The sequence below is a fragment of the Syngnathoides biaculeatus genome, chromosome 3, assembly GCF_019802595.1.
Source record: "Syngnathoides biaculeatus isolate LvHL_M chromosome 3, ASM1980259v1, whole genome shotgun sequence".
Taxonomy (NCBI): Eukaryota; Metazoa; Chordata; class Actinopteri; order Syngnathiformes; family Syngnathidae; genus Syngnathoides; species Syngnathoides biaculeatus.
Window position 1 is genome coordinate 15,334,264 of NC_084642.1, and position 27,257 is coordinate 15,361,520.

General features: G+C 40.1%; 1 protein-coding gene across 9 annotated transcripts in view; it reads right to left on the bottom strand.

Moving 5' to 3' along the window:
- myo5aa (myosin VAa) overlaps nt 1-27,257 on the bottom strand; it is a 70,230-nt gene that overhangs the window by 36,287 nt on the left and 6,686 nt on the right. For 5 of the 9 annotated variants that reach the window (XM_061814532.1, XM_061814529.1, XM_061814536.1 and 2 more), the window contains exons 1-6: nt 23,854-23,993; nt 14,316-14,426; nt 9,760-9,931; nt 8,372-8,516; nt 5,005-5,161; nt 2,372-2,515 (exon numbers count right to left, since the gene is read on the bottom strand). In XM_061814532.1, the coding sequence (XP_061670516.1) occupies nt 2,372-2,515; nt 5,005-5,161; nt 8,372-8,516; nt 9,760-9,931; nt 14,316-14,426; nt 23,854-23,886 (762 nt within the window). In that variant the 5' untranslated portion in view covers nt 23,887-23,993. Of the gene's footprint in view, nt 1-2,371; nt 2,516-5,004; nt 5,162-8,371; nt 8,517-9,759; nt 9,932-12,522; nt 12,671-14,315; nt 14,427-23,853; nt 23,995-27,257 lie in introns of those variants that run through there. The other 4 variants (XM_061814534.1, XM_061814533.1, XM_061814528.1 and 1 more) reach the window with 3 other exon arrangements.

Here is a 27,257-nt window from a genome sequence, read left to right on the forward strand (position 1 = left end):
AAAATCCGCATTACATTGTAATTGTTAATGCACTAAATGTTGTACATTTCGCTTCTTTATTCACTGCTACTCAACACGTTGTGACAGACACCTACATCGCACTGAGTCTCTCACAAATAAAATACACTTGACATTTCTGCATATAATCCACCCAAAAATTGCAAAGCTTAAAGGTTTAGTGTCATGAAATGGATGATTTTTAGTATGTTATTAATGAAAAAAACGGCAGCTCGTATGGACCCATTCGTTTTTTTCCCCCACCACAAAACATGATTTTGTTGATGATTTTTCCCACGATGAAAAACCTCTCAAGGGATTTGTTTTTTTTTCGAGAGGAAGCAGGAAGTGACATATGGGGCAGGAGCGCCCTCCAGCAGACCTGCGGGAAGGTACCTCATTGTTCCTTTGTGTTAGCCAAAATGCCAGCTCGTTCCATTGCTGGATACTGCTCGAACACTCGGGAGGATGGATTCGCTCTTCATACTTTTCAAAAAATCCGGTTCGTCGTGAAAAATTGATTGCACAGGTGCAACGGACGAGAGCTTCGTGGGTTCCAAATGACAGGTAAGTGTATATACAGCCGCAAAAAAAAAAAATAAGTCAGGGGTGCTAAATGTGTTGATGTGCGCATCGGAAGGCTTCCGTGCACCAGCCGCTGAAAGATGGCCTCCGCAAGCATTGTGAATCCCCACCGGCTGCCAGCCTTGTCGGCCGGGGTGGCTCGTCGCAGCCCCGGGCCGCGGTGGCTCATCTTCGCTGTGGAAGGACGGGATGCGGTTTGGCTGGAGCGTCATCATCGCTCGCGGGTGGCGTTGTTTTTATCACCGCTGCGCAGAGGTGGATCGGGCGGGGAGGAGGTTTGGCCGTGATCCGCATATCATCTAAATATGGCTCGAAACAATCGGGCATTATTGTCCCGGTAACTTCACTCGGTTATGAGATGTTCTCTTTTTAAAAGAGCTTCGGTGTCAGAAGGGGTGTGTTTGTCTCCTACAGTAAGGGCCACAGCGTGTTTTCAATGCCGAATGTCCGGGGTGACATCACGGACAGGAGATGCAGCCAATATGGCGACCACTTGGAAGTCGAATGAGACTTCCGCAACTTTGCACATGGATGACGCGCTCTCCACTCATATTTATTTTTTCATAAAGACATTGAAGTGAATAATGTTACATGTATTTTTAATTTCAATATCTATTTTAGAATGTTTATAGGGATGACACCTTTTATTAGCTGTATTATTTGTCACCTGCATTGCTCATGCTACCTTATGACCAACAGAGTGAAGCATTGTAAAAATGTGCCAAGAAATATCATTTACGATTTCACGCCAAATTGTCATTCCGCAACACTGTTGAGTAGTGTGGTAGGATAGTAGTACTTTGCCATATGTCATCTGATCGTAATGTACACAAGAAATACACCATGTGCTTGAATGCAATGTGACAAATGGATTTCCTTTTAATGATAAATCATCAATTTTTCTTCATACTTGTGTGATTGTAAGGCTTCACGTTTGTGATGATCGTGTCCAAAGCATGAACATACAGTACCATGAGGAGATGGGTTTATTCTGTTGTTATGCAACAAAAGTGAAACAGGACTTCCATTGTTGCCGTTCGCTGAAACTATTATTTGTAACGTGTCTTGTTCAACTGCATGGCTTTGCAGAACGGTGGATTCTATATTCCTTTCGTGCTGGGACAGTATTGCAGTGCAACAGGCGCGTTTGAAATACTCCCTCTGATTATTTTTTAATTATTCAGATGTTAATTAAATATGCAGTTGGACAAAATAGGGTTTTAGGGGAGAAAAAGACTGAGTGGACAAGGGGACTAGGGGTGTGAAACACAGCAGAACAATAGTCTCGATATTTGAGCACAAGTAACATTACAACAGTCAGATTGTGGTCTTATTTGTGGATGGAGGAGCGCACTCGATGAGGACATGCAACAACTACCCAATAAAACAAGATGAGACAGAGAGAAAAGGGGAGGACAGGACAGGGTGGAGGAAATGAGCAAGAGAGAGCTAGTGCTAGATGAGTGGTGTAGTATATAATGTTAATACAGCCTGTGTTGTTATTAATGGTCCCAGCATAAGCAATTAAAGCCTGGATGCACGCACAGTGGGGTACCCAAATGACCAGTCCCAAGGGGAGGGGGAAGGGGACTGGCCCTCCGCGCCCGAAACCCAACCTTTCCTGACCCTCCAAACATCCATTTTTAATTATTTATTTTTTAAAATTCTGTTTTTATTTACAAAGAAATACCCCCCCCAAAAAAAAAAAATCTAAATTTATTTTCCTTTGGTTCCCACACACAAGGACGCACAACAAAGCAAAACATTGGAAACAAACAGTACAACTCACCTGGAACACCACTCTGGACTTTTCCAGCAGATATGTCCTCATGTTGGCGCCGATGATTCGGTAGCGGTTGTCGAAGCCGATCTCGATGTACTTCCCAAATCGACTGCTATTGTCGTTCCGAGTTGTCTTCGCATTGCCAATCGCCTGGTGGGCGACAAATCTCCTTATCATCATTTCGTGACATGGAATTCGGACAGTTACAAGACTTTAAGGTTCAATAAGCATCTTAAGGTTAAACTCCACGTTGTGTTTTACTTTTCTTAGTATTTGTTTTGTGATCACACCAACGATGGGTAGGGGTGACGTCAAAGAGGAAAAAGTCCAATAACAATACAGGAGGTGGGAATGGGAAAAGAGTACAGTAGAAAACATCCCTGGCTTGTCTCCTCAATACAGTTTGGCAAAATATACAACAATAAAAAACTGCACTCATCTGCGTTTAGTTTTCATATGATGTTACAACAAATTTAAAGGTAATTAAGTCGTTGCTGTTATGTTTGTCTTTAGCAACAGTTGATTTTAATTTTTGACAGCTAATGTGAAAAAAAGACATGTTTGTTAGATGCCTAATGCTGAAAATGTAGACTGCAGGCAAGCTGTTGTCAATTTTAGCAAATTATAGTTTAGCTAATTTACATAAAGCACCCACATGATGAATTTTTGCCAAGATGACATAATGAGCTGGGCTAGCTGAAGATCTGCATCTACTTTCAAGCGACTACACTGTCTGAAAAACCATCATGTAGTGGCACTATCAAGCCCCCAGGTCGTCACAGGGTGCAACACCCTGAATAACATCCACTCAATTCATCTATTTTTTGTACCGCTTATCCTCACTCGGGTTGTGAGCGTCCTGGAGCCCAATTTAAATGCCTCACACAAACATTGTGTCCCTCTTGTGTCTGCGCGCGCGCGTCTGCGCACACGCACACACACACACACACACACACACACACACACACACACACACACACACACACACACACACACACGCACACACACACACACACACACACACACACACACACACACTTCTAGGGAGAATTTCTCAAGAGAATTTTATATCGCTTTCTTGGAGGCCAATAGTTACCATACATTTTCTTAGTATCGAGTAGCATTTCCTTTGAATTGAACGACTCGGGTCAAACGTTTTGGGTAACCTACCACAAGATTCTGACAGTACTTTGCTGGAATCCTGGCCCATTCCTCCTGACAGAACAGCTGTAACTGATTCAAATTTGTCAGCTTTGTGATGGCCACCCCAAGACTTTGACTTATTCTCAAGCCACTTTTTAACCGTTCTGGTCATCATATGCTTAGGCTCATTGTCCATTTGGATGACACATTTTCACCCAAGTTTTAGCTTCCTGGTTGATGTCTTGAGATCTTGCCTTCATATCTCCAGTAGTAGTGTTCTTTTTTCATGATGCAGTCTATTTTTTACGAAGAGCTCCAGTTCCTTCTGCACCAAAACAGCCCCATAACATGATGCTCCCACCTCCATGCTTCACAGTTGGTATGGTCTTCTCAGGTCTACAAGCTCCCCCCTTTTACTTCCGGGTGTAATGTTGGTCATTATTATTTTATTATGGCCAAACAGATCCATTCTAGTTTCATCAGACCAAAGGACATATTTCCAGAAGTTAAGATCTTCGTTTGGTGTCTTTTTGCAAACTCTAATCTTCCTTTTTTATGCTTCTTAAGGACCAATAGCTTCATTCTCAGTGAATGGCATCTCAGTCCATGTCGGTGCAGGATTCATTTCACTGTGGATAATGACACTTTCTTACCAACATCTTCACAAGGTCTAGCTTTTGCTCTGGGGTCGAGTCCCACATTTCAGACCAAAACATGTTCATCTCTGGCACACAGAGACCAGCTCTTTCCTGTGCGATGTAATGGCTGGACATTCCTGTGATGTTTATACTTGCGTATAATTGTTTGAAGCAATGAACGTGGCAGCTCCAAGTATCTGGAAGTTGCACACAAGGATGATCCAGATCTGTGGAGCTCCACCACTCGTTCTCTGATTTCCTATCTGATTTCTTTTGATTTTCCAATGATTTCAAACAAGGAAGCAGATTGTTTGAGGTGTGGCCTTAAAAATATTATGTTGTGTTTATATACGTCATACATGTTGTAAGTTAAGAGCTTCCTAACCCTGACCTCCTCATCCGGGGTTCCTCGTGTTTAAAGACAGTACTTTTTGTGTATGTAATCTTTGAAGGAAAAAAAAAAGTAAAATTCTCGATGAAATTCTCACATTACTGTGGCATTTACAATTAAAATTAATTTAAAATGAAATTTGGTGATCCTGACTGACCTGAAACAGGAGAGGTTTAGTATGATTTCCTTCAAACAGTAAGACACAAAATCTTGTGTTTTTGCATGTTATTAAACTTCTAGCTTGAACTGTAGGTTTTTTTATGATTTAAAATGGTTAAAAAAATGCAGTGATAGAGGTTGTGGTGACAACACCGACAAAGAAAGCTTTATATTCATTCCATAAGCTGCTCTGATTGGTCAGAGCAAGGTGGAAGTGGACAGAAGCAGGGGAGTGATGCTCGCAGTAGAGCGCAAATAGGTGGGGGGTAAAATTGCGGCGCATGAGAAAAGAGAGACAAGAGTGTCACCTCCATGATGGGGTTGGACGCCAACACTTTCTCCTCTACATTGGCTTCACTGGCCGAGCCGCTGACCGTGGCAAAGTATCTCATGGCGTACTTGGCTGATACTGTTTTTCCTGCCCCAGATTCACCACTCACGATAATAGACTGATTCCGTTCATCCCTGAAAAAAAAAATAGAAAAACTAAACTGGTGCTTCCAGCTGACAGTTTATTTCATGTATTTTTAAATAAACATTGACCAGGGACTGAACAGTACCAAAACTTCAAAGAGTTTCAAATTTTGCTATCACTCATACCAGTTTTAGTTTAAAGTGCTTTGCTGTGCGCATTGTGCCTTTAAGTTCAAGTAAGAGGGAGGGAGAAAACAAGTATCAAAGACCAGTGGAGCAGATTTCTCCCCCACTCACACTAGGCTGAAACAAGCGGTTTTTGTTTTTAACGCCACTGTAAGCTGTGACTTTGTAAAACAAAATAACTATACTTCAGAACCCCATGACAACATCCTTGGAGAAATAATGCCCTTACATTTATGCAACTGTTAATTCCCTTGGGCACCTGTATCTAATATGACCTACATAAAGCTTATAGTCTTGTTATTATGGTTGCTACTATTAGTATTTTAATGGTTATTACTTAATTAATTTAATGTTTATTGTCATTATTTTAACTTGATACACAGGTGTTTTCCAAACAATAGACTCCCAAATCCAAATACTTGGCCTGGGCAGGGGAAATGTATTTGATCAGTAACTTTTAATATAGGCTTACAAAATGATTTAATGAAAGCACACACGTCTCTTCATGGACACAAGTAAGCTTGAATCGTGCAATTGTTGAATGGAAAATGTTCAGATGAGGAAACATCTCAATACACAACATGTACTTGCACATTTGGTTAAAGCTTTAGGTCCATATCCCATTTAGAATTTGTGTATAATTCTAGGACTAAATTAAAGCTAAAATATCATCAAAAGAGTTGTAGGAATCCGGTATTTAAGAGTGAGTTGCAAATTGTTAACGAGAATAATGTTGCATTATTGCTGAATAATAAAATATAAAGATTAAATGGGTGACTTCAAATACTTGGGGTCAACAATGTAGAGCAATGGAGAGTGTGGTAAAGAAGTGAAGAAACGGGTCCAAGCAGGTTGGAACAGCTGGTGGAAGGTGTCTGGTATTCTATGTGACAGAAGAGACTCTGCTAGGATGAAGGGCAAAGTTTATAAAAACTGTGGTGTGGCCGGCCATAATGTACGGATTAGAGACGGTGGCACTGAAGAAACAACAGGAAGCAGAACATGAAGTGGCAGAAATGAAGATGCTGAGCTTCTCGCTTGGTGTGAGCAGGTTAGATAGGACTAGAAATGAGCTCATTAGAGGGACAGCCAAAGTTAGATGTTTTGGAGACAAGGTTTGAGGGAGCAGACTTTGATGGTTTGGACATGTCCACAGGCAAGAGAGTGAGTATATTGGGAGAAGGGAGCTGAGGATGGAGCTGCCAGACAAAAGAGCGAGAGGAATACCAAAAAAAGGTTGATGGATGTTGTGAGGGAGGACATGAGGACAGTGGGTGTTAAGAGAAGAAAATCCATGGGATAGGTTTAGATGGAAAAAGATGACAAGCTGTGGCGACCCCTTAACGGGACAAGCCGAAGGGAAAAGAAGAAGACGAAGGTGAGACACAAGTCATCCATCATAAAGCTAGTGTCTTCTATCTGCAATGTATTATGTGAATGCGGAGACTATTTAATGGCAGAAATGTAACGTATGATTGCCGAGGGACTACCGTTCACACTAATCAACTTGGTTTGATGGATGTTGTGAGGGAGGACATGAGGACAGTGGGTGATAGAGAGAAAGATTCACGAGATAGGCTTAGATGGCAAAAGATGACACGCTATGGTGACCCCTAAAGGGACAAGCCGAAAGGAAAAGAAGAAGAAACATTAAATAGAAACAATGACATCTAATACAGTATATAGGAAAATAAACCATAAAGTTGTGTTTCCTCTCTTAGAGAATTCTTTTTATATGCAGTAATAACTCCTGGGATCATTCATATCAAATCTTTATGTACAGTCGATAATGCAACCCACCTCACCCCATTATTAATTAACAAAACCCGATGACTCCCATTTGCCTATTAATTGAAGTCTTTTTGCCAACCAACACATCACGTGTCCATTTGGTGACGAAACAGTGAACACTGCTATTGCTCTACTTTTTTGTCTTCAATCATATTTTGAGTATTATAATAAATTGTGCTAGAGTATTGTATTTACCCTGTGTGTTTTTATTATATTGAATGTGTCCTAGTCATTGTAAAATGCTTCAAATATTTCAACGATGCAGCTGCTGATTGGTTATATTCTATCTTGTGTTAGTTGTGTGTCACAAGGATGAAAGTGACTGTTGCTGTTATCATCGAGGATCGTTTTTTGTACTCTGACATAAGGGATGTCTTTGTAGAAAAAACTGGGCCGGATCTGAGACGCTTGACGTTTTTCCATTTAATGCTACACATTGAACCAAGCCTCCCTCGCTCCCTTCCTCCCTCCTCTTAGAAGACAGGATATTCCTTAGAATGCCCTCTTTCATGAACTCTATTTCTGACTGCCCTCTGGGTGCAGCAATGTTTCCTTGGCTGACCTAAAATGCTGCAGGAGGGCTGTGCAACGCACTTGCTGCAAAGTTATTTGGAAATGTCATACAAATACTGTAATATGCTCAACAGTTCTGTCGAGAGTTGTTGTTGGAGGTCTGGCATTTATGCTGGAACACCTAAATATGTACTTCGGATTGGTCATTTCATTTGAAATTAGTCTCTGAAGCTTCAGAAAAGCATTTGATTGAGGTCTCTGTCATAAAAGCTCAATACATTAAGGACAAGTCTACGTCATTAATAAAAGACAACAAATGGAATGGAATGTTTCTTGTCCCTTCTTAAGACTCTCAATTGCATTGGTTTTATTACACTTTATCATATAATTAGTGTACACACCCAATTTCTTGTATTTTACCACGTTTGTATTGACTTTATTTTTGCTAAGTACCTTGAAACTTTCATTCAAAAGGTGCTCTATAAATGGAGTTAAGATTATTAATATTATGACGTGAGCCGCTCCATACTCCTCACTCTGCATATTTGTCATACACTGTACTTTCCCCGAGAAATTAGCACTGCTTATACAATTAATATTTTTTGTTTTATGTACAAAGCAAAAATATACATATACATGATATACGATAAGTGATATTGGAAACCAACTGGCAGTAAAGTGAGGAAGGCCCACCTCCATATTGTGAGTGAGCCCACCTTTCATGTGTGTACCAACAAAGAAACTGTAATCAGAAATTACACACATACAAACCTAGCCATCTGTTTGTAAGCCTCCTCGGCCACAGCGAAGATGTGTGGGTCCATGTCTCCCATGTTCTGACCGCTGTACGCATTGATAATGTCTGTCCCGTAGATGGGCAGCGTCTCGTACGGGTTGATGGCCACCAAAACAATCCCTGGAACACACATGCAATATATGATTAGGGTTCCATAAGGATGGACAATTATAGTTAAATTTCCATGGGGATTAAAGCTGGAAATTTAGAAATTTCATGCAGGATATTAGGAAATGCCATATTTGTAGCTTTAATTTTTAAACCCATCATCTTCTTATTCCATGAAAAATTCACCTATAAGTTTTTTTGGGGTGGGCGCAAAAACAAAAACAGGGTAAAGGCACCAATCCCAAAACCAGTGCCAACTTGGAAATAAAAGCCTATAAATGGCATTGATGTTCAGTGTAGTAATATATGAAGCTTTTGTTGTTCAGGAATTTTCAATTGGTCTGCAGGCTCATGTTATTGCCTTTTCTGCATTAACTGTATTGCTTTGGGGGCAAGGTGGACGACTGGTTAGCACATCAACCAAACAGTTGTGATGACCTGGGTTCAAATCCGGCTTCCCTGTGTAGAGTTTATATGTTCTCCCCATCCCAATGTGGGTTTTCTCCGGGTACTCGCGTTTTCTCCCACATCCAAAAATGCATCGTTGGTACATTGAAGACTAAATTGTTCATAGATGTGAATGTGGGTACGAATGGTTGTTTGTGTGTGCCCTGCGATTGGCTGGCAACCAGTTTGGGGTGTACCCCCCCTCTCGCCTGAAGTCAGCAGAGATAGGCGCCATCATACCCCAGTGCCTAGAGATAATAAGTGCTACAGAAAATGGATGGATGGAAAATTGCGTTTGCTTCCATTAAGTTGAAATTCATTACTGCACTTATTTAATAGAACATTTTTCAGTTAGCCCTCATGAAAGTAGAATTTTGGGGGTACATTCATTTATTATTTTTCTTCAAAATTCACTTTAACCTGAAAATTATTATATCTTGTTTGTAGAAAAAAATACAACATAAATGTCTATAAATGTCAATGAATGTCTTTTTTAACACAATGTAATCAGAGGGGCAACAAAAATGACAATAGCCAATGTTTGGGCTTCATTGATGTTTACATATATATTTGTAAAAATAAGTTCTATGCACATTTGTCCGAAGTTACCTGACATGAACTAGTTTTCACAAGTTTGGCTTCCAACAATCATGTACTCAAACCATTGTCATGCTTGTTAACGTAGCTTAGACGGGAAGTCAGCTATCCCATTTTCGGCGTTGGTCACGTGATGTATCAAGTTATATACCGTAATGCCCGACCTACAAAGCGCACCTGGTAATAAGCCATTGTTATTTTGCCTTCTTACCACAATAAGTATATATAAGCTTGGAGTCGATGAAGCGGACTTTAAGGTTGTGCAGCACCGCCGGCTCATGGAGGTAGCTGAGCGCCGTGAGGTCATTCTCACCCACCAGGATGTCAGGGTTTCGCAGGTAGGGCAGGTTCTTGGTCTTGGGGTCCAGCTTGTGCTCGAGGTTCTGAGGGGAGGAAAAAAAGTTGTGGTATGAAAGACCATGTAAAAGACACATTAGAATGGAGTGTTTCCGGTCAACTAAATATAGTAAGTACCAGAAGTGATGCAACGTTATTATAGTGGGCATATTACGGAAAATTCTTTTTTTTTTTTTTAACTGGTTTTATACATAAGTTGGGTTTTGGAATACCTCCATAGCCACCATCTGTGAAACTCGATAATCAACTAGATATTTAGTTTTCTGCCCTTTCTGAAAATGTATCTCTGAGCGAGCCGTTCTGAACTTCTGCCCTGTTGTTATGCAACAACAGCATGGCTAATTTTCTCCACCCATGAGTTGGCTGCTAGACTTGGTAAAGATCCAGCTATCCACACATCAATTTTCCGTACCACTTATCCTCACTAGGGTCGCAGGGGTGTTGGAGCTGATCCCAGCTGTATTTGAGTGAGAGATGGGCTACAACGTGAAATGGTCACCAGCAAAGATATAAATAAACTCACATTCACAAATATGGGCAATTTGGAGTTAAATTAAAATGAAATTAAAATTAATTAATTAAATTACCATCCATGTTTTTGGGATATGGGATGAAATCAGAGTATCCGTGGAAAATCCCAAATAGGCACGGGGAGAACAATCAAACTCTACACAGACGAGGCTGACTTTGAACCCGGTCTTCACAACTATGCGTGACAGATGGGGAAATCAGTCTTCCACCATGGTGGGAAGAGACCCTTTATTTTAAAACAACAGTCCAACTACACTAAAGCATAATCAGGTCAAAGGGAAAAGGGCTGCAGACTTGCGGTGACTTTCTGGTCATGGGCATATTCTCAATTGAGTGGCGAAGTTATCATTGTTGGTACTGGGGGTATTTGTTGCTAGTCCTTCTTGTTCTTAGCTCTGCTCCAGTCCTCATCGGCCTCAATGAGAACAAGGGGCACATGAAAAGGGAGCTAGAACTAACCCATCAAATCTGCGTGATTTAAATTGGTCATTGTTAATTGAGAAGAGCATAAAAATGTATTTTTTTTTTTTTACCTCAGTGTATTTTGACAGAAGAATGTCAGTCACCTTTTATTGAAAGACCTGAAAACGGTTTTGAATTTTTTTTTAAAAAGCCACAACTTTAAGATTCTGGCCTCTGTTACTGGAATAATTGCATTTTTTCCACCAACATTGTAACATGTACAAATAATAAATGGCCAATTGAAGTATCGTGTTATTGTTTGTTCACTCCAACTGTAGCAGATATATGTAACGCACAGTGAAGGATGAATATTTTGAGCTGCTGGACTTCTGAAAAGGTGGAAAAATTTTCATCACAACATTTTAAAGCAAACGTCATTGTGGTGACTAGGGAGCCAACAACCACCAGAACCTCTTACAGAGTTGAATCGAGTATAAACAGGTTATGATCATAAAAAACAATCTGGATATGATCATAAAAAAAAAAAAAGTTTAGCACAGTAGCATTTTGAAGTAAATACGATAATTTTATCAAAATGGAACAAAGAGACTATTGTAACAACACAAAAACATTTGAGTAGGATAAAAACGTCAGAGTAATTGAATCTTCTTTGGGCCGTTAACTCGGTTGACAAACGAATGAAAGCAAGCAGGGTTATTACAAGAAGCTTTAGGTCGGGTTTAAGGCTTCTTTGATGCACTCACAGACCAAGACACGACCTTAAACTTACCGATTTTTCGACTCTATACTCCTTCTGTTTCTTCAGTCAACAAGTTCATTTGATACTGATCTATAAGAGCATCCATATCATATACTTACCTGTGGCTTCATTGGAAGATACATTTTCAACAAAGTGTTCCTTAAACACTGCAGCAAGAGGAGTAATAGTTAAAATCCATTTACAGAATTTGCTGGAAGGGAAAACTCGGGGCTAAGTCAACATGTCTGACTGAATGTGCGGATAGCCCTTGTTGAAATAATAAGACATCACCGCCCACTGAATGTTTTCTGAATGCATTTCACGCAGACCAGTGTATCTTATCAGAAATATGTCATGAGATGCGCTCTTCGTGACTTTGGGAAAAGCACACCAGCTCAGCTATGTTTGTGTTTACGCTTGAGTTTACGGCGGCACTGGTGCAAATTGCATTTCGCCGGGCACGCTTCATCGTCAAACGTTACACTTGCAAAACTTCCACGAAATATTTTCTGCCGTCTGATCCTTGTCCAAACGTGCCACAGGAAATCCGCCTTGTTAAAGCCTTGCTACAAAACCTTTTTGTAAGTTCATATCAACACGTTTGTCTTTCGGCCTTGCTAAATAAAGTCTGCAGTGACAGTGAATGCCTAATTACAGCAAAGAGATTAAGCAAACCAACTGGGAGGGGGTGGGGATTCGCTATTGTACAGTGATCACAGGAGTGGAGAGGAACCTCAAAAGGCGATTTGTTTGGATTTTGAAATATTATTACAATAGGAATAATTGCATTTGGTACGTGGGACTTAAGCCACCTCACATCACATCACAATAATACACAAAAATGCAATATAACAGCACAAAATTATGGCTACCGAATAATATGGCAGAAACCTCATATCTGGACATAAAAATCATAAAACTCACCAGAGATTCGGATTTAAAATGCATTAAAAATACTTCATTTATGGTTTAAGAAATGGGATCAAGGACAGTATCTTGTATGTACGGCATGCTGTACAGGGTGACCAAATAGACACAATCGCAATTTGTAACGGACATCACGTTCAATCTGTGTTCCTTACCCTTCCCATGATGCAAGAACCAATCATGTTGAAGTGGGGAGGGTCTTACCAAGAGAGGCCATGTGATATCCAAGAATGTCTGTGAAATGGGTCCCTCCCTTTCTGACTTTCTGGAATTGTAATTTCTTTCGTCTTTCTGTCAAAGTGTTTCTGCTTTTGTTTTTGTGTTTTATGAAACGTTATTCTTTTTGGTGCATTGTATGAAATGTTAGTGTTTAAAAATTTGTTAAATTGTTTTGCACTTCCAGGGCACCGTACATCATTGCCCTTGTGCCATACCCATGGTGGGTACAGCGCAAACCAAGTGCAGTGTGTAAAAACCTTGAAGCAAATTTGAAATCTGATTGGTTAAAGAAACACTCCAATAGCTCACAAAATTTAAATGACATCAGCCAGCACTTCTGACTCTGAATGATCGAGGTAGAAACAATCTTCTTCTTCTTTTCCTCCTTTCGGCTTGTCCCATTAGGGGTCGCTTTTTCCATCTAAGGCTATCTCGTGCATCTTCCTCTCTAACACCCAATGTCCTGATGTCCTCCCTCCCAACATCCATCAAGCTTTTCTTTGGTCTCTGAACATGTCCAAACCGTTGAAGTCTGCTCTCTCTCACCTTGTCTTCAAAACACCCAACTTTGGCTCTCATGAGCTCATTTCTAATCCTATCCAACCTGTTCACACCGAACGTGGACCTCAGCATCTGCATTTCTGCCACCTCCACTTCTGCTTCCTGTTGTCTCTTCAGTGCCACCGTCTCTAATCCGTACATCCTGGCTGGCCTCACCACTGTTTAATAAACTTTGCCCTTCATCCTATCGGAGACTCTTCTGTCGCATAGAACTGGTTAGAGCCTCTACCTCACAGTTCTGTGGACCAGGGTTCAAATCTATGCAACCTCCTGCGGAATTTGCATGTTGTCCCCGCGCCTGCGTGGATTTTCTCTGGGCACTGTGGTTTCCTCCCAAGTCCCGAAAAATGTATTGATTGGAGACTCTAGATTGCCCTTAGGTGTGATTGTGAATGGTTGTTTGTTTCTATGTGCCCTGCGATTGGCTAGCAACCAGTTCAAGGTGTACCGCGCCTCCTGCCCAGAGATAGCTGGGATGAGCTTCAGCATTCCCGCGACCCTTGTGCGGACAAACGGCTAGGACAATGTATGGATGGATCTTGGTAAGTTTTTCTGATCGTGCTTAATTAAGCCAAAGCCTTGCTTCTCATGATGTTCTGCCACAGGGAAATACCTATAAATCCATTTTCTATATCAAGTTTACTCTCACATTCATACCTACAGACAATCGATGTAGATGATATATGATAACAGCTATTAAAAAAAAAAAAAAAAAAAAAAAATCAAATTCAGACCCAGAGGTGCTCAATAAATGGTTATTAGCACACATGCATCCCCAGCAGTAATTTCTACAGATCGTCAAGAGTAAGAATGCTGATGGTGGTTTTGAGGGATGAAATGTGTTGGTACACATTTAAATTGCTCCCAGAGTGCATCTTTAAAAAAATCTCATTTATGCTTCATTAGCTAATAGCAAAACTAATAATGCAAATGAGACTGATGTGTCTTCGAGGCACAAAGATGAACAAAAGAGCTGAAGAGGGGTAGGAGGAAGAGGTAATGCTGCTCACCGTTCCATCCTCCAGCATGAGCTGCAGGGAGAGGTCGCCATTTTTGTAGTCCTTTGTTAGCTCGGCTGACTTCCACACCTCCTCTACATCAGGGATCCACACCCGAGCACACTGTAACGACAAGAACAAGAAGAAAAAAAAAAAAAAATCAAGATAGAGGGATGGACTTACATTCACGATAGAACTAGAATCTAAAAGGAACTGGATTTGGGACCGGAATCACTCAAATTCAAATGATTCCCGATCCCAACTAGCTAACTGTTGTGTGAAAAATGTAGAATATAACTTTTTCCTCGAACATCAGTGACCTACTAAATCAAACCCAGACCAAAAATCGCTCCAAACCAAGTGCAGCTTGGCCATTACATGGTACACCTTGGGCATCCACCTCTCTCAACCAGGATCATCAGACCACAAAGAGAAGAAATCAAAATAACTGATGGCACCCTTGCGTTGGAGTACCATCTGCAACAGGCTTAGTACTCAATAGCATGTAACTAGAGTGGGAATGTTTGTCGTCACATGCCTAGCGTGGAGGTGGGGGGGGGATGTCCAATTTTAGGCATTGTTGATTGCAATTCTATGTACTTTGATTTTGGGCTGGGATATTATTAGAAATTTAATAGTGGTTTAGATTTTGCCATCGCTCGATCACAAAAACATCATCACTCACGGGTTGTCTCTCTTCGTGGCAGGGCTTAGTTCCTATTTCCCGTGAATAAAAAAGCATGGGATTACTGTATTCCAAATATTCTTCATCTGAATAGGAAATGTTTTGACGTAATGGAAGCAGGACTGTATTTGATAGAATGACCTCAGATAAAGTGAAAGAAACAACAGTCGGACGTTTGTGCAAAGAAACCGTTGAGGCAACCCGTAACTCAGATTGAGCACTTGTGGATTGTGTGCGGCCACACAATTGTCTCTCTCTTTAGCACAAAGACAGACACACACAGTTGACTATTAAAAAAATAGCCTCATGAAGCCTAGACTGGAGGTAAGCAGCTGATCACAGACCATTGAAAAACAGCAATGAATGCTGCCAGTCACATGGCAACCGAATCCGAGTTGCACATGAAATTGTCTGGGTGGGGTTACAGACGTTTATAGTGGTCTTCCTTGTAATGCTATAAGAACCTCATCCCGAACCACACTGTGACCTTATCAAATGTGTGTATCTGTGTGGTATTTGACATTAAATAAGCGAGGCAAGAAAGGACGAGGACATTAAAGAGGTTTAGCGGAAAAAAATTCTAGCAAATTTTATCCACTTAATCTGGCTTTTACAAAGATTTTGTGTGGTGTAGGATCACTTGGTTGGTGGACTTTTAATCTCACATTGGCTTGAAAACATGAAAAACAATGTGTTGCTCGAACCGTGAGGCGTACAACTGACATTGCAATCGCTGCTGTCACTGCTATGATGCACACTGTTAAAACTAAAAGCACATGCTTACTCACAAATTTAGGGGAGTATATTTTGCTTTAATACGAAATGTCACAAATGACAATGAATTAAAAAAAAATTAAAGTTAAAGTGAAGCCTTTGATCTTTATGAAGTGCCGCACAAAAATGGCACTTTCAATTAAAAAGTTACAGACATGTTATAAAGCCTATGTGTACTCTATTTCTCAGGGCAGAAGAGCAGGAAAACCTTTGGAATATTGTTCATTCCTCCATCCGTTTTCTGAGCAGTGTATCCTCACAAGGGTAGCGTGAGGGCTGGAGCCTATCTATCCCAACTGTCATCAGACCGTAGGTGGGGTGTACACCCTGAACTGGTTGCCAGGCAATCGCAGGGAATATTGTTCAATCGGCATTATTTTTTTTGTCAATAGAGAATTGTTTTCAATTAGGTAAACCAAGTGGAAGATCAGTATGGAGACATTTTCTCAGGGTACTCCCACATTGCAAAAAAAAAAAAAAAAAAAGACTAAATTTAAATTCTCCATAGGTGTGAATGTGAATCCCTTGTGGTGGTGTCTAAGAGTATAATCATAAAAACTGCACAGCATTTATTTAGGACAATCAGCGTTGCCACTGTCCAAATACTTGTATGCTGTATATCCACAAATCAGGATTTAAAGTCACTAATACCTTTCTGTGTGATAATCTACACACGAGAGGATTTTCGCTCTGCTCAGCCTCATTCGCTTGTACCAGAGTCGAGGAATGAATGCAGGCCGCAATGCCGCTCGTCTGCCGATTTCGGTTCGTCTTCAGTTTAGTTAAATAAAACGTAGATTCCGATCCCAGGCTGTAGGGAGGGAGAGGTCCCGCCCAACAAGACTGAGACTATTAATTGGATCTGCTGCTTCACTACCAGTCATCTGAATCATGACTTCATGATCACCCCAACTACTGAATGTCATCTGCGTGACTGGTTTAGTAGAAGGACGCCAAATACCTGTTACATGACGAATGAATTAGGCTTTAGATAATCAGGATTTTTGAGGACGCTCATCGATCAGCAACTTAAAAAAATAAATAACCGATCACTGATCTGACCACAAGATTTAGTAATCAACTTTTTGTGATATTGTTTGTTAGTGTGCTGTGAGATTTTCCAACTGTAAAAAAAATGTTCCTTGGTTCCATAAATGTTGGAAATCACTGCTCTAGTCAGGTATTGTATTCTAATCAGTCAGGTCAAATCAACACTACAACATGGCAGAAATAATGGCTGCTTACTATAAATAAATTATTGTAATTAGATTACTTCACCCACACCAAAACTTTAGATTGGAAGTGTTAAATCGCATTAAATAGCAATTAACTAAAAAAAAATATATATATATATATATATTTATTCAACAGAATTCATTCAACAGAATGGCACCATGTTTACACACAAACACTAGCACTAGCACTAGCTAGCTAGGCACCATACGCTGTTGCCTACTTGCAAGCTGTATCGTATTAAAAGTACATGAACATACCTCAAGCAAGCCTTAAACAAAAATGTCATCTCCTGTCCTGAGCACCAGAGACCATGAACACGTTTTCCACCATTTCCTTATAATATAGTCAAGAGCGATCCACTCTTGTTGTCATCACCACAGTAATGAGTGTACCCGGTCGCATTTGACGTGATAAGATAAAAGCCCAATGGTCATAGAAAAAGAGATGAAGTGGTATGGGAATACAACATTTTATTGTAGTAGTATGAAATAGTGCAATTGTACACCTTTTTGTATGTTGTCAAACAAATGTCAAAAAGTCACAAAAAATGCAAGATCCGCCCATGTCAAAAGTTTATAGTTCCAAATATTACTATGGCGAACTGCACTATGTTGCAATTCGTGAAAACATGGGTCCAAGCTTTACGAGTGAGCTTTTAGAAGGTAAAATTGAAGCACTCTTACTCTAACCCCAACGTTGACAGTGTCATCACTGAGGGCAAACAAAGCATCCTCAATGTCTCTCTATCCCTGCAACACCATTTTGTTGCTTTATTTTCTCATTTCCCCACAGGGAGCACCGCAGCAGCCAGCCAAGCAAACGAGAGGTGTTTGGGCTGAGGAGAAAAGATAAAATGAATGGGTCCGGGAGGGCTAAATATAGCACAGGCAATTTTTGAACATCGGACCTCGCGACGGCATCATCGCAGCATTAGTGAGCACGAGTCTCAACCTCGAGTTATCAGCCTAACACACTCTCACACTTTGGGCGAGACATCAAGCCCAATCAAGAGGAATTTGGTACCACTGAAACATGCTGCTTATGAACAGACGGCAACACAATTCCAGAGGGAATTAGAGGCGAGGTGAAATTTGGAACAAACTGACAGACATTTGACATGCTCCAAGGACGAAAGGCTTCAATGGATAGTTGGTATCAAATGGGAAACACCGCTGCATTTTGATCACATACGCTGGATTACACAGAGATTAAGATTGTCACACGATTACCTTGAAGTGTGTTGTCATCAGGGCAAAGAGAGTATTTCAAGGTAAAACAAATGCAAAATGGCTCTTTTGAGTTCTATGTAGCAGGTCAATGACACAGAACATCAGAGGTGTCCTTGGTCTATGATGGAGCCCCATTCCTTATGATGACATTACCCGAATTTGTATGTAAACTAGAAACAGATTCATGCCAAAGACATGCCTAGACTCATGTAAAGTACTTCATGTTAGACTAATACTGCAATACATAGATTAAGGCTGTGATCACCACATTTTTGCATCCATGTCCATCTCCAGACCTAAACCCTTTTGAGTATGCAATTTTTGTGATATAGAGGAAACCCAGCAACCCAAAAACTATTGAAAGAGGCGGAATGATACCATCACAAACCTTTTTTTTTTTTCAAATCCCCTTTTGTTGCTAACAACCAAAACTGTAAAGTGTTGCTTGAAAGGTGTGATAGTCCAAGTCGCCAGGCCTCGCTCATTGTAATGTACACCGTTCTTAACTTCAAAACACCGTATAAGTCTACCATCAGAAACTGAGGATCCCCGAGTATTGAGACTGAAGAGAACCTCTTCTTCCATCAGGTTGTTAACACAAGGTCTAATTTGAAAAGAACATCTGAATTAAAAGAAAAACAAAAAAAAAAAAAACAACTAACAACTCAATTGCTCCTTTCATGCTGCCTCTGAAGGATTTTCCAGGCTTTTTTTCCCCATGTTGCTGGTCTGGGTCAGCGATATTTCGGTTTACTGTGGTAGTTAGCATCTGAAGAGACTTGGCATTTACTTTTCTCACGCCTTTGTGTCCATGGTTCACCAGGCACCAATTGCAAGTAAATTTCCCGTACTCAGGGGGCTATCCACTACATGACAAGTAAATGTGCGTACCATATTCATGTTTTTCAGTCTTCATGTTGGTGTATTCTCTATTATTCCTCTGCTGTTGGCAAGTATATGAACGATACACAAGTACACAAACAAGACGGGCTAAGTAAGTCATGGGAACATGGAGATTTTTATCAGGAAGCCCAGCATTCACAGCAACCACCACCCCTCACGGCAATCTTCAGCACTTCCTTGTCGGATGGAAGCGACCGCCGAGCTAATGAAGAGGACTGAGATGGCATCAAACTAAGCAAATGGGCCTTTGTTGTGCACACAGTCAAAGTTCATTTTGGACACTCATTGTGTATGTGCTGAATATGTCATCATACATCTAATTATCTTAAATCTTAAATTCTGTCACCCAATCAAGGATATCAGTGACGAACTATGACCAGGCCCGCAAAAAAGGGCAAGAGTTGGAGTCACATAATTTAAGACCTTTTAAAACTGAAATACAACTAAATGTATGCATGTGGAATTCAACTGAACTCAGTGGAAACAAGGCAACGAACAACCAAACGATCTCATACAATTTACCTTCGGTCTATGCCGTTCAAGGCAAGAGGCAGGATAGCATAACGCTAATCCTGGTTTAACTGAGATGAAGGATCACAGAAGCTGATTAGGCTATCGAAGGATTTAACACTAATCTTATTCTACCCAACCACACCACCATTTAATTACCATTACTTTCTCTTCTGTGTGGCAACAGGTGACCGTATTTCAGCAGAAACTTTGACTTCTGTCTCCCATGACAGGGACGAAAACCTGGAAGCCGAATAATATTGGGCTAAGGGGGAAACAATATAGCCTGAGCACCATTCTACCTGGTGCAGCTGTGGAGTGCAAAGATCATTTTTATCAACACTATCAGATAGATAACTATTTAACTGTCCCTTCAAATATTTTGGAGAATGTTTGTCCTCATTATAGTCATGGTTGAGGTGGAGGCCATTCTATCATTATCCTGTACAACCAGCATGATTCCGAGCCAATATGAAATTGGGTTTATTCTGAAACACACAGACTCTGATCGTGAACCTTCTCCAGGATTGGGAGACCAGCCATGGGCCCATTTTACATTTGTACAATGGTGTGACGATTTTCTTTTCATCACACATATGAAGAAAAAACAACGACATAGTTGTATAGTTTAGTATCCAAGGAAAGACTGTGGAGCAGGTGACAAATATCCGGGCACGGTCATTGACTCTGGGCAGAACTTGGAGGCAACCTGTAAGAGGGCACACCAGCGCCTCTCTGGAAACTGGCTCTTTTTAATGTTGATAATGTTTAGTATTTTTATCAAATCTATTTTACCTTTTTGCTTAATGTCATAATTCGTAAACACATCACACACAAAAAGTGTTTTTTCATAACACATATTTAAGGGCACTCTGCACTTTGTATATATCCATGGACTACTGATGTAATTGTTGAAAGTAGCTTGTTTTTATGAGATGCCTATTTTACACTGCAATCTAATTTACCTATGAGTAGAATTAAAGAATGGAGCCATTTTGTAACCTGAATTTTTCATGACGAGACGCTCGTAAGTAGAGAAACCACTATTTTCCTCATTCTCCTGGAGCTAATTAAGGTAACCCAAGTTCCACGTCAAGAAGTGAAGAGACTTATTTAATTCAAGGCAATGTTAGAAACGCATCAAATCACCTTGAAGATCGCAAGCTCGGATATGTTGTCAGGCACCTGCTGAGCTGAGTCCATTTCCACCGGCGCAAAGAACTTCTGTCCAAGATCTTCCCACGAAACTCTGTAGATGGATCATACCGAAGTGAATTTTGATCCAGCGATGCAAACCCACTATGTCCTCATTCCAGACTGTATTGGAGTCACATGTATCAGAAGTGTGGTGACTATCCATGAAGGAAGGATTGCAGCTTCAGGGCGTGGCATCAAATCCAAGTGTTAATAAATCTGTGCAAAGTCATCGGCAGATTAAGGAACTTCACCTTGCTAATACTGAGCTCTGAGCCTTTCAATCTTCATCAGGCTGACCCGCTGTGACTCCTTTGCACCCATGCACATTTCATTACCTTATTTATCACCTTATTCCACAAAGTTGTGATCATTTATTGGGTGGTAAATTCATACACCACAGTATAAGGTCAAAGACTAGCCCATATCAAATGGATATAGTTGTTCAGATCCAGATAAAGCTGCGGATTGACATTTACTTTCATTTTTTTCCAGGGGCAAGTGAGGTAGAGGCTAACCGGATTCTGTACATGGCACTGCTGTAGAAAGTGTTTGCTTCGAATGATGGCAATCATTTTGAGGGTCACTTGTGAGAAAGTTCATTACAGCAACAAACAGGACTGGAAGGAAACAGTATTTCCCAGCACACCTTTGCTTTTCATTTGAACGAGTCAGACGTTGAGGACTGTTCAGTTTTAGTGGAGATCTGTGCTCTCAAAGGAAGGTTACCCAAAACCTCTGACCCAAGTCAAGCAGTTCAAAGGAAGTGCTACTCAATACGAAGCAAATGTACGTAAGCGTTTGACGTTGAAGAAAATAACATGAAATTGTCTAAGAAATAATCTCTCTCATTATTGTGTTATTTCCATCCATGCATTGTCGAGCAGGAGGCAGGGTACACCCTGGACCGGTTGCCACCCAATCGCAGGGCACATAGAGACGGACAACAGTGGCCCCCACAATCACAATTTGGGGCAATTTAGAGTCTTCAATTCATGAATGCGTGTTTTAGGGATGTGGGAGGAAACCGGAGGACCCGGAGAAAAACCACACAGGCACGGGGAGAACATGTCAATTCCACACAGGCGGGTCCGGGATTGAATCCGGGAACTCAGAACTGTGAGGCCAACGGTTTAACCAGTTGCTCCACCGTGGTACCTTGTAACATTTAACAAAATTAAATAATTTTGGTGAGGTTCAGCATGATTTGACTTCAGACAGAGGGACAAAAAAAAAGAAATGTTTTTTTGCACATTTTCAGGATGTAAACTTCTGTTGTAAATTGTAGACATAATCTAAGAATTAATCCCTATCTTTCTGAAACAAAAAGTGCAATTTACTTGAGGTAAGTCCTTTTTTTTTTCCCCTCAGACAAAAGCCTTTTTTTAAGACGATAGTCCAATTATTCAATAGAGATCTTTTCTAAAAATGTGTAGCATTATGAGAATGCAGATGGAATTTTTAAATTCTCTTGTTTAATTAAAACTTCATCCCATTGTTCAACTTTGACTTTATTTTCATAAAAACAATTTAATCTTGTCAGATCAGGTTTTTTTTTTTTATCCGACAAAACAGATTTAGGGATACACATAATGCGTCGGTGTAATTGGCATTAGGATAATGTTGAGATCATTTGAACCATTCCACTTTAAAAGGGTCCCTCGATCCAAGAGGTTTAAGAACTGCTGGTGTAATATATGGAGGGTTGGAGTCAACTCTTGAATTGGGGGGGGGGGGGGGGTGTCAGAGAGAGGCAAGCTGTCAACATGTGTGAGAAAATGCCACAACGGTGGGATAGTGGGTGGAATGTTATAGCTAATTATTAGATTGTGGGATATACTGTTGTTGTTCAGTGACATACAGACTCTGCTGAGTTCTGTGTTAAATGGAAATAGCGAGTACGGGTAAATACCAGATCTTGTGCATCTGATTTTAAACATGTTTCACCACAATGCTAAAATGTCACTTTCCAGTAAAAAGCATCCTCATACTAAACTACGATTCTGTTCACTGTTGACCATAGCCATGCTATTAACCAATATGTGAAGGCACGCTGATTTCAACATCCTGAGCAATACATTTTATACATTCCATTTTATTTTTAGGTTTTTATTTTTACCTTGCATCTTATATGCACTGAAACAGGAGAAGCTCTTCTATCTCGTGGAACGACGTATGACAATAAATGGCATTCTACATGCCTTTGTGAACTAAAAAAAAATGCCTTTGTGAACTAAAAAAAAAAAAAAAAAAAACATCACCTTTTGACCAACATCCAAAATGGAAATTGAAAATGATTCCGTGCACATATTCCCACTCAAATCAAAGTCAATGAAGTAGCTGACTGCTTAGGCGTCATCACATGATGCCACTCGTGAGAGGGTGCTGTTTTTCTGCTCAGCATGATGCCTTGGGGCCGGAGCACTCAGCATTAGCAGACAGTGAGATTTTGGGAATGTCTGTTACAGCACAGAGGTGAAGCTCAACTTGATGGCAGGGTACTGATCCAAAGTTAAGACCGTGGGCAAGGGCTTTCGCATGACGTAGAGCAACAATGACTGCAGATTTTAATTGTAGATTATGTCTCTCGCGTAACAAAAAAAATATTTATCAATGAGGAAATCACTATCATAATTTAAGATGGTCATCATTGCATCAAATCCACAAGCATAAACTGTGAGTATCGAACAAAATTAGGCAAGAATAAGTATTGGAAAAAACAGAACAAGTTACAGTCAATAGGCAACGTTTTGCAACTCCAAGAAAAAAGAATTATGCTTCTTTTATAAAAGTTGGACCAAAAGTGGACAGAAAGTCTACAAAATATTATGTAAACTATATATAGTTTAAATAGCAAAGACATTTCTCCACCAAGAGAAAGGGTGTGCCCCCACGAGGGCTTCATGTTCTCCACCATGGAGACCACACAGCAGAAAAGCAATATTTGTAGAAAGTAGTTTCTTTCTAATAATCACTCTCTTTTGGTAAAAACATCAACAAGAACAAAAAAACGACTTACATCAACGAACATGTACTCCAGTTCCCGGTTCATGTTGTCAGGCAAACTTCTAGCTCATTCTTCTCCTCCACACCTCCAAACTCTAATCAGTCCCACTCAAGAACACACTAAAGGACGGAGCCTTCCCATAGTATCAGCAAACATGAGCAGACTACGCAGACGCTCCATAAGATTTTCTGATCCTGTGACGTGCTGAGTGGTCCTTCCGGCTGTCCGTCACGCTTCCTATCCTCCCTTTTGCATCACGAGACTCCGGCAAGGAAGAAAACAAACCAAACACCACCGCCGCCTATAGACAAGACGCAGCCTGAGCCTGCTTCCCGAGCACTGGATTGAGGGAGGCTGATGACTTCTGTGAATTTTTTATTTTTTTTTGCGTGACAAATAAATGATAAAGGATGCTACCTGTTTGAAGCTGAGAGAGACACAAGAAAAGGATTCACAGTACATGCAGTTGTACTCAGAAACTGCACTGCAGAGCTGAAACTATGTAAAATACTGATGAATATTTCCATTTCATTCAATAATTAATGAATAAAAATTTAAAATGTTTTAAATTTGCATCCCCCTTTTTTTTTTTTCCAAAAACAGGTCGTTATTTCAAACCGACATTGAAGAAAATATGTAAACAAACGGACAGTTATTGGGTTGGTCCTTAAAATGCAAGACTTTTTATTTTAAGTAAAAGCTGATTTTTGCAAATCTCTTATTCTGATTAAACACAATCACCTGCTTTTATGGAGAACTACATAAATCAAAGCAGATGAACCATAATTTCCGCTTTCAACTATGCGGTTTATGTGGTGATGCGGCTAATTTATGCATTTTTTTTTTCCTAACGGCCGCAAGGGGGCACTCGAGCAGAACAGGTAAGAGTGAGACCGGAGGAATATATGTGCCGAGGAAGTGACTTTTACCGGTCTGGCCCTGTTAGCACTGCGCTAGCATGTTACTGCCATGTCTCAATGATTTTTACCGATATGTTTTTTTTAACCGACCTTGCTAGCATAGTGTTAGCGTGGCGCTACCATTAGCGTTAGCACGGCGGCGCTAGCGTTAAACTCTCTGTGTACTGTCTTTCTTTGTAAATATCTCATATTTCAATTTTAGTTTCAATGTGGGCACTTGCAGCTTTTACACAGCTGCGGCGTATGTATGTACAAAATGGTATTTCCTTTTCCAAATGTACTGAGTGAGGCTTACAACCAGGTGCTCTCTGTTGGCCGGGAATTACGGTACTTTTGAGAGGCTGAAATAAGTATTTTTGAAGTTAGTGCCACTAAACCGGGGGTGTCAAACTAACTTTTGTCGAGGGCCACATTGTAGTAACACTTTCCCTCAGAGGGCCGTTATGGCTGTGAAACCATTAAAACATTTCATTACCTCATCATATTTACATAACTTTATGAGCTAGTTTTGGAATCAGAAATCAAGAGTAATGTTTTTTTTCAAATATTGCTCCTATTTGGTAACAAAAAAATTCCATCACTGTTTCATTTCATTTTGTCATACACTTGTATGAAAAACTCAAGGTGTGTTTTTTTTTAATGAAATTTACACAATGTTAAAGGATCAAAATATGGGACCAAAAAAAAAAAAATCGTTTTTTTACGATTAAAAAAAAAGCATGACCCACCGCTCAAACTTTATCAAAGGTCCCATTGAAGGTCCCAACACATTTTGCAGATTCTTCTTTCTCCAAACTGTCTCAACTGTCAACTGGGGATGGTGTCTGATTTTTGAACAATTTAAAAAAAATCATGGTGGAAAATAAGTGTTTGGTAAATTACAAAATTTATGTTATTATTGGTACATACCCTTTGTTGGCAATGACAGACGTCAAACATTTTCTGTAAATATTCACCAGGGTTTCATACACTGTTGCTGTTTTTTTGCCCCATTCCTCCTCAACAACCATTCGCCCCACGTTGACACCTATGGGCAACTTAAGTCTTCAATTAATCTACCATGCATGTTTTGGGGAAATGGGAGGTTAACCGGAGTACCCGAACAAAACCCATGCAGGCACGGGGAGAATATGCAAAACTCCACACAGGCGAGGCCGGATTTGAACCAGGGTATCCAGAACTGTGAGGCAGATGTGCTAATCATTTTTCACTATTCTTGGATTTATTCTAATTTTTGTGTATTTTGGGAGGGCATAATAAACCAAACCAAATTTTTGACTAGTGTGGGAGACACTGGAGATAACACGCACAAGCATGGGTAAAACAAAAACTCAACGTAGAATCTTTTTTTCTGTGAGGCAGCACTTCTCTCGCTCACATTCTTAAATGTCAAAATAATATTTATGGTTTGACTCGGTTATTAATAATTTTTTTAAAAGACCTTGAATTGCAGCAAAGACAGACAAAAAGAGGTTGTGTGCTGACTTTCTAGCTGTGAGTCATCTTAATGCAGCGCTGGATTGCTTCATTCAGTGAGATTATCCTCCCTCTGCTTTTCTTCACAACACTTTACATCCTCATTTTCACAACCTTTTGACGCATTCACTTCTTCTTTCGGTCTGTTAATATGAAAGTTTCTCAATGAAATGAAATGTACTCATTATTTTGCACAAAATAACAATTGTGTAGAATTGTTGGTTATTGCGGGCAAAATGGAATGCACAATTTTTTTAAACAGAAAGTCTGACACTAGCAGTGCTGTGGAGAGAAAGACTGGTTATCACATTTGGCTCATAGTTCTCAGGCTGGGGTTCAAATCCTGACGCCACCTGTGTGGAGTTTGCATTTTCTACCTATGCCAGGGTGGGTTTTCTCGGGTGCCTCGGTTTCCTCCCATATCCCAAAAACATGCATGTTCGGTTAATCCAAGCCTCCAAATAACCCATAATTGTGAATGTGAGTCCGAGTTGTTCGTTTCTACATGCCCAATGATTGGCTGGCGACACGAGGATAGCTGACAAACCAAGTGAGGATAAGAAGTACAGAAAATGGATGGATGGACTCAGACAATGAAGAAGACAGATGCATGTTACGTGTAGTGTAACCAGCCCTAAATCATCTAATTTTTTTCCCCATTGTATTTTTGTCCATGAAGTTCATATTTAAGAAAAATATAAAAAAAATATGACTTTTATATTTGACATATATTTTAGATTTGCTAATAATTTTTCATTCAAATATTTTATTTTTGTCTTGTAAAAATGTCATCTTCTTTAATGATCTTTTTTTCTCCCAAACATTTTATAGGGTTCTTTTCCAGAATATTTCTCCTAATATTTTCATATATTTTCTCTGATTGTGTACATTTCAGTTTATACTTTTGCAGTTTTTGTGTCCGTGTATTATTTCACAATGGTTCATTAATTTATGAAAACATTTATAGTTTGTCCAATGTTTATTTCTTTTATAACATTGGTGTATTTATAATATTTACAC